Raw genomic sequence first — 16,417 nt, 5'->3', positions numbered from 1 at the left:
ACGAGATAATTTTTGTAAAATATTCACGATAAAAAATTATATTGATAATCTCTGTGATCCCAAATTTGACAAGAATTAAGCATTTTATTATTCAAAAAATCGGCAAGATTTCGTGTTTGAACATGTACCTAACCAATTTTTTTTAATTTTTTTTTTAAACGGTACATGTTCAAACACGCGCGTCAATATCATTTTACTCCCTACTTCAATTATAGTTTGTCAATTTATGGCTACGGCCGTATGTTGTAGCTTTACCACTGGGGAATGACAAAAGAAATGGCGTATTTCAAAAAAACACTACCTTATTCTTAGGTCAATAATTATTATAAAGCAATCATTATTCATAAGATGTTTATCACACTTGAATGGTCAAAGACATAGCTTATAATAAATATCTTTAGAATCATCTTGAAATGTGTTAATCTTGCCGATTTTTTGAATAATAAAATGCCTAATTCTTGTCAAATTTGGGATCACAGAGATTATCAATGTAATTTTTTATCGTGAATATTTTACAAAAATTATCTCGTAATAAATTATGCTAATGGTTTTATAAATGCGTTTAAAAATTAATAAATGTAAAAAATCTTAACACCACTGCACAGTTATGTACCGAAATATGACTATATTCTAAAACATTAGAGCGAGAGGTTTAAAAGAATACTATTTTATGTAACAAAAATACTTCATGCAGTCATCAAATGTTTAAAATAACTATAAAGGATAATAAGGCTTCAAAATTATATAAAGAGATTATCTACAACGTTTAAGGAGTCTCCAGGATCATGGTTTGAAAATACAATAAAAACTCAATTTTGACCTTCGACGAGCATGTCCCCCCTTAACCACTTTCTCAAACTATTATGTCCATACTCTGGATACAATCACACATTGAAAAACAATATTTTATTTTCCCGGACCAGAGATTCGAATCCGGGACCCACAATATGCTCGTACAAAGGACTCCTGTACTTTCGGCGGTATAGATATTATCCGTGGCTCTGTCCGACTAACTTTCTCTTAGGTATGCCTACATTCTGTAGCTGAAACCTGCTCTCGCACCTAAACTCGTCCGTCTGCAACGTGTCAAATACGTTGATCTGACGTCATCGTTATTCACAAAACACATTTTGCCAAATTGGTCGAATGCAAGTTTTTAGTTTGAAACTAGTGCTGCTATCAACAAATCGCATGCGTCTCAGGCTGCGAGTCGAAGATGCCAGAACGAATACGTACACATACGAATTGGTCATTCTTATACCGGCTCGTCGGTCGCCGCATCAAAATAATATACGTTTCGAGAGATTACGCGCGACTGCCGCTAGGTAGAAGTGCGCGGTCTTCATATGCAACATCGAAGCGACGTTCTTAAAAGGTTTGGTTTATGGCTGTGCGGTAGACAAGGCGAGTTTAGATGTGACAGCCGTCTAAAGTTTAGAAGGGATATTTATTTAGCTACACAACTTTTCTACTTATCCGTACTTACTGTATTTACCATTAGTGAAGGGTGGAGATAGGCTGTTAAGATCCGCCATAAATAGTGCATATTACACTTTGTTAGTCATAATATGTATTTGTTTTTATTGAACTAAGACTACAATTTACAGAATGTGGTATTGGTTAGTTTTTAAAAATTTATTGAACACTGCCTAAACCAAACTATAATAGATAACAAATATAATTTTATCTCTAAAATATCGTTAAAAGGTTATGTATATTTTTTTTTTTTTATAAATAGATGAGTATTTTTTGACGATTATCAATTAATTATGGCTTGGTTTCGCAGGGTTGAATTAAATTTTAAAAACTAACCAACACCGTCTGTAAATTGTAGTCTTATTTCAATGAAAACAAATACGTATGACTGACAAAGTTTAGTGTGCATCATTTATGGCGGATCTTAACAGTCTATCTCCACCCTTCGCCACTGGTATTTACTGTACTTACCGAAAATGCAAACTCTGCCCTACCTGGTAGTACTTGTGTATATTTGATAATTATTTAAAAAAAATGAGGGCATCGCAAAAAACGATATTAGCCATCGGTCAATCAATTGGGATTATCAAATTTATTAAAATGCAAATTGAAAAACAATACATTGTAAATTTTTGTAAGACGCAAATGTTTTACACTCTACCAAATGTTTTTGACACCAAAGGAAAATTAATTATTTTATATTGATAATTCCACTTAAAAGAGGCTCATCCCCTTCATTTAATTTATATTAAGTTAACAATCAGCAGATAGGTAAAAAATTAAGTCTTGATATGAGTATCATTTCCCGTGTACTTGTGCATCTATTTACCTCATGCAAATAGGGTGAAAATTTCGATGATGTATTTAATTAATCGTAAGGGTGAATTCTAAACATATCTCGTTTCACGAATGCGTGCATAGACAATTATTATCTTTACCTCTCTCACCTTACTACGGGGGTTCCCTGTAGTCTTAGGTAGGGTTAGGTTAGGGTATAATGCAGAGGCTTTTCATATTAAAATTAAGAGCAAATATTGAGTGGGTATTAATCCCTTGCTGCCATTATTGGTAATTTACATATTCGTTTAGGGACCAGCGTAAACGCATGAATACAAACTAACACTTAAATTTTAATGGAAAAAGGTATAAGAGTCCTTTGCTTAAACATACGAGTGTACCTAATAAAAATATTATGATTTTATTCATTGAACTATTACACACCTATCTTAACTGAATGAAAAATATTGTTTGCCAAAGATAAACGAGGTAATCCCAAATAGGGATTGCAATACCGGTATTTTAAAACTGGTATTCCAGCATTTATCGATACCTAAATACCGGTTTTAAAAATCAAAAGTACCGGAATTTTCGGCATTAAAAAAGCACAATCGTTTACGTTTTTGAAAATGAATTAAAAGTTAAGAGCTGCCAAAATGCCAATATATTGAGTGAATCGAATGAATAAAACAAATTGCATCAAATGTATTTATGTATAAGTATAAGTAATTGTCGCGATGAATTATCATAATATTATTTCGCAATAGAAAACATCCGTGACAAAAATGTTTAATTATTCTATAATCATTGATTGAATCAAGCGTTGAATTTAAGAAGCTTTTCCTGCAGCTTATTTGCACTTGATGAACTTTTGAGGTCTTTATTTAAAATTATCAATATATTCATAACATTTAAAAAAAATCACTTTACTAGTTCTACAATAATTATACTAGATTTATTTTTGACCAATTTTATCAATGTTATTTGTAAATATTATAACAATTTTATATTAAAAATGGAAAAAAAATCCTGGGACCAGTCCCGGGGTTGTCAAATTGTAATCCCAAAATCCCGGAATCAGAATTTTGGCTCGGGATTGGATTGGGTGAAGAACCTGTGGCTTGTTGACTGAATCCAAATTTTACAAAATATTTTTATTTTGCCGTATCATTCTAAAGTGTACTGACTATCACAGGAACAGTTAGCCAAAACTTTTTCTCAGCAAGAACAGATAGTTGCATTTTATGAAGAACAGATGAGATAAGATAAGAAGCGATGTGAGTTATTGAAAGTAAATTTAGGAAATGAATGTTGCATTTTGTGTGATATAATATATGTGGAAAAAAAATCCGGGCATTCCGTAAAAAGCTTTTTTTTTTTAAAAACACTTCTTCTTCATAAACAAATTTCGGATGAACATTTTCCTCAGATAATAGAATAAATATTAATTAGCGTCATTTGAATAATACGCAGTAATTCTACAATACAACGAAAGGTTGTTAAAAACGATTTTTAAACTCATGAAATCCCTTTTAGAGGATCTAGATACTGAAACTGCGGACATCTACGCCTCAACCAAATATTCCAACACTTTCCAAGAAAAAACAGATACAACCCAGTCATTAAAAGCTTGACATTAAAAGTTGTAAATTTATAAATTGTTTTCAATAATTATAAATATTTACTATATCCGTGTAAATATATGTATATTATTACATATGAATTTTAATGTATAAACCCGTAAATAAATTTCATTGTTTTTCTTAATTCACAAAATAATGTACACTCATTCCTCGATTAACGCGATCGAGAAAAAACAAAAAAAACGCTTCTTCTTAAAAAATCCTTTAGAACCCATCTACCACAAAAGTTAAAAGGTGATTGTACATGCATTTTTATGTATATTTCTTAAATGCGGTCTTATGTTATGTAAGATAAATTAATGCAGCTATCTGACAGGAAAAGGTTCGTCACCCCTCGTCTAGACCGATCTTGATTATTGGTCATGTTGTTTCAGTTGTTGTTGGTCCAGTTGTTTAATTGACGTTGTCACTGGTTCTTCTGAAAAGCTACATGCCTTTCCAACTTTCTTCTCCTCCATTCGACGCTACTAGAGATCACTCATTTTACCACGTTACCGAAAATTTTAAAAAATCGTCTCATTGATATAACCGAGAGACGTTCTCTAAACTACTTTTATCCATTGGTTACGTGGGATAATACACTAAATATAAATCTGAAAACATACAAAAAATAAGACAGGGAAAATAACACATAATCTAGATATAATATTTAATAGAGGCTCGCAGCTAAATTGGTTAAAGCATATTGGCGCAATACCAGTAGATACCTATACGTATTCAAATCCCGCCAGGCGACGTGTTTTATCAAATGTATTTTTTTCTTGTATGTATTTATTATATCTGAGGTGTTTTCAAATTATGTATGTTCAGTATATTATGGAATGTTACATTCTCAAATCTAGTGAATTATTCGATGAATAACAGAAATGGTTTATTAAAAATTGTTAGCAAGTTTAAGTAGACGTTATAACTAAATATTTGGCGAGAGCCGGACGTCGGTTAGTAATTAAGGTAATTAATATTCCTTGATTTGAAATACAAAAACCGATAGTCAATAATAACGCAATTTGATAAGCATTTCATGCAAGACCTACTAGTTTAAATTATTGCAATTAGGTAGGAGGCTCGTAGCTTGATCGGTTAAAGCATATTGGTGCAATACCAGACGGATATTATACGGATTCAAATCGTATTTTTTTTATTGTGATTTTTTCTAGTGGGTGTGAGGTGTTTTCAAGTTATGTATGTTTCATATTATATTTAAATTTATTTATTTTTTACATATTGTAGACATTACAAATTATAAGTTTAAGACGTTCACAACATGACATAAAAAAAAGATAGATAGTATGTTATTAAACAATAGAAATAAATGTACATACAAAAATATTAATTATATAGGTACATGGAAATACACCGGATGAGTTAAGCAGACCCTATTTTAAAAATTTATAAAATAACGTCCACCTATACTCATCCTCACGTAGGTGGAATATATCAACACTCGAAGCAATTTCGTTGAACATAGTTATCGCCCTCCTAATTGGCATTACCAGTGGCAGGTTGGTTCTGCACCTTGGGAGAATAAACAACTGATGTTCTCTATTTCTAAGATAGTTATCAGGGACACACAGGTCAACACTGCCCAGAATGGCAGAGTTCTCATTTATACCTCGTATAAGTCGAAAAAAATACATAGCCAAATAAAGATTTCTTCTAAATTGCAAACTGCTGTATGTAAGCATGCCTAAGAGAAAGTCAGTTGGATAAAGCCACGGATAGTATCCGTACAACCTCAAATAAAGGAGTCTCAAGAATTTCTTCTGAACCCTCTCCACCATAAGGCCATACTTCAACTGATGCGGTGCCCAAACAATAGACCCGCTCTCAAGTCTACTTCGAACTAAAGAATTAAATAAAAGTTTTAATACCGTAACATCCGAAAAGACCCGGGAAGTACGCATGACGAAGCCCAACATTTTAAGCGCCTTGTTACAAATGGTAACTATATGGCTAATAAATGTCAGTCTACTCTCAAACGTAATCCCAAGATCCCTTACAGATGATATTCGTGACAGAACTCTGCCATGCATCGAGTATTGGAAAAACAATACTTTTGAGGCTCTGGTAAACAACAAAAGATTGCATTTATCAATATTGAATTCTAGTTTGTTACGCCTGCCCCAATCTTATCTATTAGCTGACGACAATCGTCCAAGGTGACAACTTCCAAAAAGAGTTTCAAGTCATCAGCGAACAACAAAAACATAGCATTTTTTATTACCAATGCTATGTCATTTATAAAAATTGTGAACAGCAACGGCCCTAAGTTTGAGCCCTGAGGGACACCAGAAAATGTGTAAAAGGTCTGTGACTGATAAAAGCCGTACGATACGTATTGTTGACGGTTCCTAAAATAACTCCCGAATAGCTTCAAAAATCGATCAGACAATCCAATAAGTTGGAGTTTTTCCATCAGGACATCATGATCGACTTTGTCAAATGCTTTCGAGAAGTCATTGTAAGAACAGTCAACCTGGTGGCCTCTATCCAGGGCCGATGATACATAATTGGTTAATACCATCAGGTTAGTTTCCGTTGATCGGCCTGCTCTAAATCCATGCTGTTCATTTATTATAAATGACTAGATTTTTGGAGAAATCATGTTGTGCATGATGCTCTCAAGAACTTTTGCTGGTGCAGAGAGAACAGCTACCGGCCTGTAATTTTCCACTAATGACTCTGTACCACTCTTATGGATTGGAGTAACCTTCAACATCTTCCACGTTTCCGGAAAGATATCTGTCTCCATTACAAATTATATTACATTGTTACATTCTCAAATCATGTGAATTATTCGCAGAATAAAAAAATGCTTTAAATTTGAATATTGCACCGTTCTCAAAAAAAATGTGAGGTTCATCGACTTTCAAGATTATTTAAAATAATTACAAGATAAAAAAAACTTTTTATATACAACGTATTAAAATTTTCTGTTGAATTATTATGCTCAATATGCTCAAACTTGTACTTGATATGAAGTAAATAAAAAACAATCAAACAAACAACAAATATAGAATACTAAAATGTCATTTTGATTTTCATAGTAACGCACGTATATATTAGTAATTTTGTTGCTAGGACCATCCATTTAGCAACCAATAATAGTGAATAATTGGAATACGGATTTCTTCCGAAATAACTTTTCATACAAAACAGAATTAACTGAAAATGAATTGAATTCTACTTAAAGATGGCTAAAATTATTAAAATAATGCAATAGCATCGTGTTCAGATATATTCTAAAAGTTTTAAATGTCTAGCTTTTTGGGACAAATAACCACCGGACAAAGAAGAATACGAGCTAAGAAAAACGTTGTAAAATATTAAAACTATCTATTAGTCAAAAATCTGCTCAAAAAAAATAGAAAACTTAATAAAGTAAATTTTAATAATAAATATTATCTTAAAATATAATGTAATAATAAGATGTGGTCCTGTGACAAATTCACATTTTATGGCATTTTTTACAATTGTAGGTTTATTTTTGGCTTGTGTTTGTTTGTTTTCAGATACATATTTATTAATTAATACATTTGAAATTCTAAATTATCAAAAAAATGTCTCAAATTCCAAGCTTCGTATTTTTCCGCTAGGTGCCTCTGCTGGTATGATTCTCCCCCTTAAGGAGGGACATGCTCAGCGTAGGTCGAAATGGAGCTTTTATTCTATTTTCAAAGCATGATCCTGGACATTCCTTAAACGTTGTAGATAATCTATTTATATAATTTTGAAGCATTATTATCCTTTATATTTAATTTAAACATTTGATGACTACATGATGTATTTTTATTACATAAAATAGTATTTGTTTAAACCTCTCGCTCTAATGTTTTAGAATATAGTCATATTTTAGTACATAAAAGTGCAGTGGTGTTAAATTTTTTTACATTTATTAATTTTTAAACGCATTTATTAAACCATCAGTATAATTTATGTTTACATTATTAAAGTGAAATATTTACGATAAAAAATTATATTGATAATCTCTGTGATCCCAAATTTGACAAGAATTAGGCATTTTATTATTCAAAAAATGTGCAAGATTAACACATTTGAAGATAATATTAAAAATACTTATTATAACCTATGTTTTTGAACATTCAAGTGTGATAAAAATCTTACGAATAATGATTGCTTTATAATAATTATTGACCTAAGAATAAGATAGTGTTTTTTTGAAATACGCCATTTCTTTTGGCATTCCCCAGTAGTTAAGCTACAACATACGGCCGTAGTCATATATTGACAAACTATAATTTAAGTAGGGAGTAAAATGATGTTAACGCGCGTGTTTGAACATGTACAGTTTTAAAAAAAAACTCGGTTAGGTTAGGTTTATTAATTAGGTAATTATACTGATGGTTTTATAAATGCGTTTAAAAATTATTAAATGTAAAAAATCTTAACATTACTGCACATTTATGTACTGAAATGTGACTATATTCTAAAACATTAGAGCGAGAGGTTTAAAAGAATACTATTTCATGTAATAAAAATACTTTATGCAGTCATAAAATGTTTACAATAAATATAAAGGATAATATGGCTTCAAAATAATATAAATAGAATATCTACAACGTTTAAGGAATGTCCAGGATCATGCTTTGAAAATAGAATAAAACCTCCATTTTGACCCATGCTGAGCACGCCCGCCCTTAAGTGAGCTTCAAAAGTTCACTCGGTCTCTAAAGGGCGGGTTACCAAAAATGAATGCATAATGTGTATACTGCGAGACGAAAATAACCTTGACGTTGCTCATGGTGATTTGGTCATAATATGAATTATGTAAAGATCGATGGTAAGGATGATGTAAGGATTGATTGCTTCGGTTATAAAAAAGCAACAACGGTTGTATGAGAGTGGAAGATTTATTAAGAACGAAATTGTTACAAATTACAGTCACAGACAATCATAATACTTAATATAATATTGTAATTTTTTAATCACGCTGACAGAGCCACCGGCGTGCTGAAGGTCAGAAACCCGAGTAATAGTTTTTGATCTGGACTGATCAAAACTTGGCAAAAATTACAGAATAATGAAAAATACAAATTCTGCCATCTTGTGTCGTTCAAACTACTTTGTGGTTCATCTCCTCTCACTCTGCTTTCACGACCCGGATCTCAGGCAGTACCGAAAGGCTCAGGTAGGTTATTAAGATTCTACATAAATAGTGAACACTAAATTTTTTTAACCATACTTATTTGTTTTCATTGAACGAAGACTACAATTTATAGATGATGTTGGATAGTTTTGAAAAATCAAATAAATCCTGCATAAACCAAACCATAATAGTTTTAGTATGCTATAAGCGATATGAAAAAAATAGCGCACACTTTTTTAGTCATAATTATTTGTTTTCGTTGAATTAAGAATGCATATTACAAAATATTCTGTTGGTTCATTTTTATAATTTTTAGAATATTACAGATGGTGTTGGTTAGTTTATTTGAATTCAATTAGCCCTGCCTGACCAAACCATAATCGATCGAAAATATTCTTATATCTATCAAATACCTAAAGCTATGTATGGTTTAATGGAATAATTTTAAATATCTTATAGAAAAACAAATATTTTTTTACTATTATCTACTATGGCTTCGATTAGGCAGCGTGCCCAGGTCAGGTGGCCAGTGTACTCACAATATTTATGTTTATGGCAAGTCAAACAATATTATTATTTTAGTCTCCGGTCCTAATGCTACTACAGTATTTCTTATTTATTTTATTTAAAACATATTCTAACAAATTATTTTATATATATCTTAACTTAAGGATTTTCGTCTAATTACAATAAATTTAGGTAATTACGTTAAATTATTACACTTTTAATTTCCAAATTATTTAAAACATGCCCACTGTTTTCACAGCAATATCTGATTATATTAATTGCTATAAGGTGACTTTGGCTGCTTCAAACTTCTTTGGGTGACACCCTTTTGACTGTTTCAATATAACCTAATTATAGTCTCGATTTTTTTTTTATATTTTTACTATAATATAACTTTAGAACATGCCACGATCAAAAAATAGCAACAAAATAGTTCGTTTGTTACCAACTCATATATTATTAGAAGAGTGTATTTTTAAAGTGAACTTATTCCACTTCAACAAATTTTTGGCAAAACCCAAAAAACTGTTTACAATACAATACACCCGTCATTAATATTTATAGACATAATATACCTAATAATATATTCTAATTAAAATAATACAAATAACTAACAAATTATGTGCTTAGAAAAGAATTCCTCATTGAAGAGATAAAAATTAATGACTTGTAAATTTAAGCAGTAAAATAGATAAAAACGATCTTGTTTTTTAAATATACTATTAAATAACAGTTTGATTTTTTTATATATACCGGTGTTGTGAACAGTGATTTATTTTTAGTTTACCATGGAAAGCATTAGCTTTTGAAATGCAGGAAAAAAATATTCGTCAATATATGTCCAAAAGTCTCCAAAAACTCTAAGCTAAAAACTCTAAACTATAAAAGTCATGATTAAAATTTAAAAAATAACTGAAATATTTTAAAACCATGAATATATGCCTAAAACAACTCCTTATGTGAGCAAATATGATGTGGTGTAAGATTTTAAAATAAAAAAATCGTATAGTAAAATTATCAAATTTCGGTTTAAAAATGGCATTAAAGTGTAATAATAATATAATAGGAACGATTACAATAAATGTTAAATATATTTTTTTTAGTGTTATAATAGCATGAAATATGTTTCTACATTTAGAAATTAGAAATTCAATTCAAATTCAACAGTTCTACTTTTGTTTCCAAAGTATTGAACAGTTCTAATTCTGATACCAAGCCCTATTTTCCCATCACAATTTTATACCACACAGATATGATTTTGATTCAAATATTATATTGCTAGTCGTACATTATGGTCATAAGAACAATTTGGCATACCTACTTAGTTAAATTTCGATATATTTGCGAAAGTTCTACTTTTGATACTATACGACTCAATTCATAAATACTTTTTTTTGTACTTGATAGAAATACTGAATAAATATAGAATACTGAAATATAATTTTGACATTTCAAATTGATTTCCATATTAACGCATGTTTTTATTATAGTATTATTAAAAAATTTTGGTGGTTTTACTGAGCTCCGCAATCTACAGACAGAAAATAAATTGTCTGTAAAAAAAAACTGTTTGATAAGCTTGATAAATCAGAACGATAAAGTATTATGAATGTATTATAATATAATACATTCGTTCTCATTTATCAATAATGCGACACCTATGAATATTATTGAATTAACTCACCTGAAGAAATGAGATCATGTTATAACTGAGATCAAATTTTATCAATTTTGGAAATTTATCTCTCCATATGACTTCGACTTTTTCAAAATGATTATGACTAAGATTTATATCCCTTAAATTGGAGAATACTGTCAAATTGTCGTTGTTATCGACTCCCATCGTTGTAAGATTATTATGAGAAAAGTCGATACGCCTTATATTATGTGTACACGAGACATTGTAGAAAGAATAAATATATTTTAAATTGTTATTATTTATACTCAGGTCCTGTAGAGATTTTAAATTTCTGAAGAATTGTCTGAAACAAAAAAATAATGTAAACATTTAAGTTCCTTACACCTACAATAGCTGGCCAACAAAGAAATTAGCTGTAATAATTCGCTTACCCATCCAATTTAGTCAGCTTATTGTTATCCAGATTGAGTTTTTGTAGGTTTCGCAGTGACGAAAATGACTCTTCAGTTATCGATGTTAGTTCGTTGTCACTTAGATTTAACACCATCAATTCTGTCAAGTTACTGAAAAAATGCGGCTGTATTTCTTTAAAATTATTTTCATTCAAGGATAAACTTAAAATTGAAGTTGATTCAAAAAAAAGTTTTTCGGGCAGAGAACTTAAATCATTTTTGGTAATTATAAGATTTTTTAATTTGAGAAGACCATAAAATATACCGTTCGGTAAATATTTTATGCTGTTCGAACGTAAATCCAAATATATTAAATCATTCAAACATTTAAAAGATACATTGTGTAGATTCGTCGACTTGTTTTTCTGTATTTTTAAGAATGCTAACGATCGGAACTCTTGAAAATGTCCCTGAGATAAACTATACAAGCTGTTATTAACTAAAGATAAACGTAATAGATCTCTCATATAGCTGGTTGAGTTAGATCTAAACGATTGCATATTACACGAAAGTGACTTCAAAGTTGTGAGATCTGTAATATCCTTAAAAGCATCTTCTGCAACGTTGGTCATTTCCACAAATGACAACTATAATTCTTTAATTCCTTCCAGTCCTTTTAGATGATGTCTAGTCATGTTGCGTGTTTCAAAAATATTAAAATTCTTGGATAGTTCACTACTTTCGATGACTTCTCTATACGATGTAGTTGGCAGGGAGCAATTTGTGATTGTCACTGTGTGTATTTTGCAGTGGCAAAGACTCCATACTAGGCGATTATTTAAAGCCTACCTTCTTAAGAAAAATATTTTTTATTTTCATGTTGACGTATTTATATAATCACAAATAATAATATATTCAATATGCCCAAAGACATCTATCGTATAATTGTCATAACTTTACGATATTTTCCCATATTTAAATGAGCACCATCTATGGCATCTCTCGAAAGTTAAAAAAAATAGAACACACCGCGTTTCGCTTCACATATTGTATAGGATTATTTTCGCGTGAAGCCATGGGTTTTGCGTCCCGCATACAAATATACAAGCTGTTTTGTTAGCGCTTACGTCGCGAGAGCGCATTTATTCAAAATAATTAATAAGAAGATAATTTAAAAAATAATTTCTATGGGATTCAATCACATAAATATGTATTGATTGTTGTTAAAAATATAAAATAGTTTATCTCGTGATTGTTATTTATTTATTAGTTCACTCATTAGACAATTTATATATCTGATATTGTATCTACCTAAGTCTGTGTTTTAAATATAGAAGTATTTTAAAATGTCTAGTTTTACGGGTTAAATTATAAATTGTTATGGAACATAATAATATATACACAACAACGGATATTTTCAAAGATAATATTATATTTATATTATATTATGTATTTCAAAGGTAATATATTTTGAGCGTATGTTACGTTTATAAATGTTTAGGAAAATACATAAGTAATTCAAACCAATTGCTTATTTTTATAAACTAATTATAACAAACCAATTAAGCTTTTGAAATTTTTTCGTTTTAGCGTACCTATTCATCAGTAGTAATATTGGGTTATCTCCTTATTTCCCGCAAATATATCTGACAAGCATGGTTACTCCCACAGCCTACCTCTTTCAAAAAGTCACTCTTCGCCACTGGTGTATTGCCATTGAAGTTCGACAGTGATGGTAAAATAGCGGAAAATGGTTTTTCCGCGCATTCTATTCCCAATAGAGTCGTGAGATATTTTTAACACAACTGACAGATTTTCTGAAAGAAAAAGAATTCAATTAGATATGTATGCTAAAGTAAAACAAAAAATGACAATTCGTTAAATCGATACTATCATGTGACATTTTAACGCCCCCCATAAATACCTAAACCTTCAACGCATATAACCGAATACCGTTAAAATTACAAAAAAATAACGATTAATTTGCACATTCTTGCTGTAAAATTGGTAGCCCTGAATACCAGTAATTATAAAGAAACATTAGATGATTATCAACCAATCAGAAGATTTGGCGCGTTTTTTCTGACGCAATAATTGGTAAGGAAATGGGTCACAAAGAGAGAAGACAGTAAAGTTGCCCTCATTTTACGCGTCACTCTTTAAATTACATCTCATCAATGAAGACGTCACCAAATTAAGTTAGGAACAGTTTCTATATTATTTCAACATGGTTCTTCTCGAAATATGCACGTTTCCTGTTCATCCATTAGAACTTCAGCCTTCAAACATAATTTATACAAGTCAAGTAATTTTTACAAATAATTATTAGTCCATAATAAGCTCTGCGTCCATACCAAACTAACCTTACTAAAGTGCATTTTATTTTCAAAATTTTATTTTACTATATAATATTGCATGTATTTATATGTATTTTAATATTTTATTCTCTCTTGTCAGATTTTTACTTATTATAATGTAATTCTCATGTTGTGAACGTCTTGAATTTAGATTCGTCATGTCCACAATGTTCTGTTGTCTTAAATAAATAAATAATATTGAGAAACAACGATTTATATTTCAGCTGAACTGTTTCGTATTCAATTTTAATAGTAATTATTTTTTGATAGAAAGGCAATCTTTTATTAAATTAAAATAAAATACAATATTACATAATTTATGTAACCCTTTTCCAGATATTTGAACAACGAATATAAGTAGTTTCGTTGGCTTTAGCAAACTATCAGTTAAGAAATTTATATTGAAGTAGTGTAAGATACCGATCTTGATAATTGTATGGTAAATAGTAATGTGATAACGCGAATAATTTGTATATAACATGACGTGTCATATACTGCAGTGATTCCCAACCAGAGGTCCGCAAGAATTTACAAAAGCTTTCTATAAAAAGTGCAACCTGACTTTTTTTTGGTAATCATAAAAAAAGGTTTACTGCGAGCCTATTTTAAGCAAGGAAGTAATTAAAAAATATTTAAGTACTTTAAATTACGCAATATTTTGCTCACGATGGCTGAACGGCTAATGTGTTGGCTTATAATGTCGTGGGTCCCAATTTCAAATCCCGGGTCTGGCAAATACACATATTGTTTTTCAATGTGTATTTGGAATCAGATCATGGACCTAATTGAGAAAGTGGATAACATCCATTCTTCGTAAAAAAAAAAAAGTAATCTGTTAATAGAAACCTCCACTCTGTGGAGACCCATATTATGATATTTTTAGGATTGGACATGTTAAAATATTACTAATCGTATAAACGTATTTTATTTGCATGTTTTGTTTTTTTGTTCGACTTGAAAAGATGAAACAATAAATCGTGTATGTATTCAAAGTATTGGTTAATTTATTATTGTATACTGGCCCTGGAAAGAATACAAATAAAGCGAGAGTAAATGGTGTTACTGAAGAATTAAAATCAATTAAAAAAAAACGGTTCCACCGCACAAAAAATGCTGAGAATCGTTGCTATACAACTTCTGCAAATATGTAAATTTTGAGTAGGTACTTGGCTATATATAGAGATAAATACTTTTATGTAAATGTTAGTATGTCATATTATTATATATAAAATTTAAATACTACTTTAGTGATTTACGATTACGATTTTAGTGGGTTCCAAATCCATAATTAGTCTGGATTGCTAGTTATGGAATTATTGTAGGACTCCATTCAAATTATAAAACAAATTGGTAGACGTCATGTAAATAAAAAAAATGCCCGCCGAGGTCAAAAGGCAGAATATCTGCTTAAATCTTTCAGTGTTAAATACGCGCTAGGCGCGTAACCATTATTTCGCCATAAAATATAATGAATATGATATTTAAATGTGGTAATTAATAAGTAATTATCTGGTCAGTCGTTAATCTTAGCTTTTTAGTCATCCGACTAGGTATTTTTAGGAATGTTTGTCAGACTGACTTCCGTCACCAATCCCAAAAGATCAACCAAGAAGACAGTGATAAGTCACCTGAGCCAGAAATATACACTCCTCCAAACCATCCCACCCCGCACAAGACTTGGTTTAAAACGAGCATATCACTAGGTTCTATATGTAATTGTTTCCATTTTTTTACGCCGGGGAATATCTCAGGAGCAGATTCATAGAACTGAAGTCGCTTCGCACTCAAATGTACTACTTTGACTGAGTTTACAGAGACTTACTAATAAAAAGTACCCATGTGACAGAGGAGCATGGTAAAATTACCAAAATAAATGATTGTACAATATAACAATATTAATAAATATATAGTACAAAAAACAATACGAATATGCAAAACTATGTGAAAAAACAAATATGAGCTGCCAGGTCTTTGACACCTGATTACCTAACATCCCCTATATAACTCGTGCGCAGTATAAGAAATGGCAATCTGCGCAATTTCAGGGTGAAGTTGTTTTAATATTTTGTAATATTTTTATTTATCTGGGGAAAACATAATATTGCTTATTAGTAACTTGAATCGGGGCACCGAACTGTGTATTTTTCATCAGCATCACCAGAGCAGGTGCAGTTGGAAAGTTCAGGGCAATTAACCGGTTCATCAGACCGAGAACGCACTGACATCAATAACGTAGAAAGTGTGACCACTGCACTAAGTAAAACCTTCTCGTTGACAACACATTAACTAGTTATTTAGTAAGTTGTGGAAAAATATTTTTATCATTCTTTATATTTCCATGCCTTCAACTGAAAAGGGAAAAAGTATTTTTACATTAAATTTATCTGATCTTATTGTATTTGTTCAAATGATGTCAGTCGTGATTATTTAACTTTTTTATTTTAGAATGAACTTATTTATTATTATATTATATATTTCATTGTATACCTCTAAATTTAACTATAAGCCCCAATGGCGAT

The 16,417-nt window shown here is 30.5% G+C and overlaps 1 protein-coding gene across 1 annotated transcript in view; it reads right to left on the bottom strand.

Annotated features, from left to right (window-relative positions):
- The window catches only part of LOC147071114 (protein toll-like), a 110,431-nt gene that overhangs the window by 14,790 nt on the left and 79,224 nt on the right, over nt 1–16,417 (bottom strand). The window contains exon 2 of the mRNA XM_085948532.1: nt 12,242–12,334. Within this exon, the coding sequence (XP_085804658.1) occupies nt 12,242–12,334 (93 nt within the window). The remainder of the gene's footprint in view (nt 1–12,241; nt 12,335–16,417) is intronic.

This window comes from Rhyacophila brunnea, unplaced genomic scaffold (genome assembly GCF_057557595.1).
Source record: "Rhyacophila brunnea isolate RB1 unplaced genomic scaffold, BYU_Rbru_1.0 scaffold_20, whole genome shotgun sequence".
Classification (NCBI taxonomy): domain Eukaryota; kingdom Metazoa; phylum Arthropoda; class Insecta; order Trichoptera; family Rhyacophilidae; genus Rhyacophila; species Rhyacophila brunnea.
This window is presented reverse-complemented; position numbering and strand designations above follow the sequence as displayed.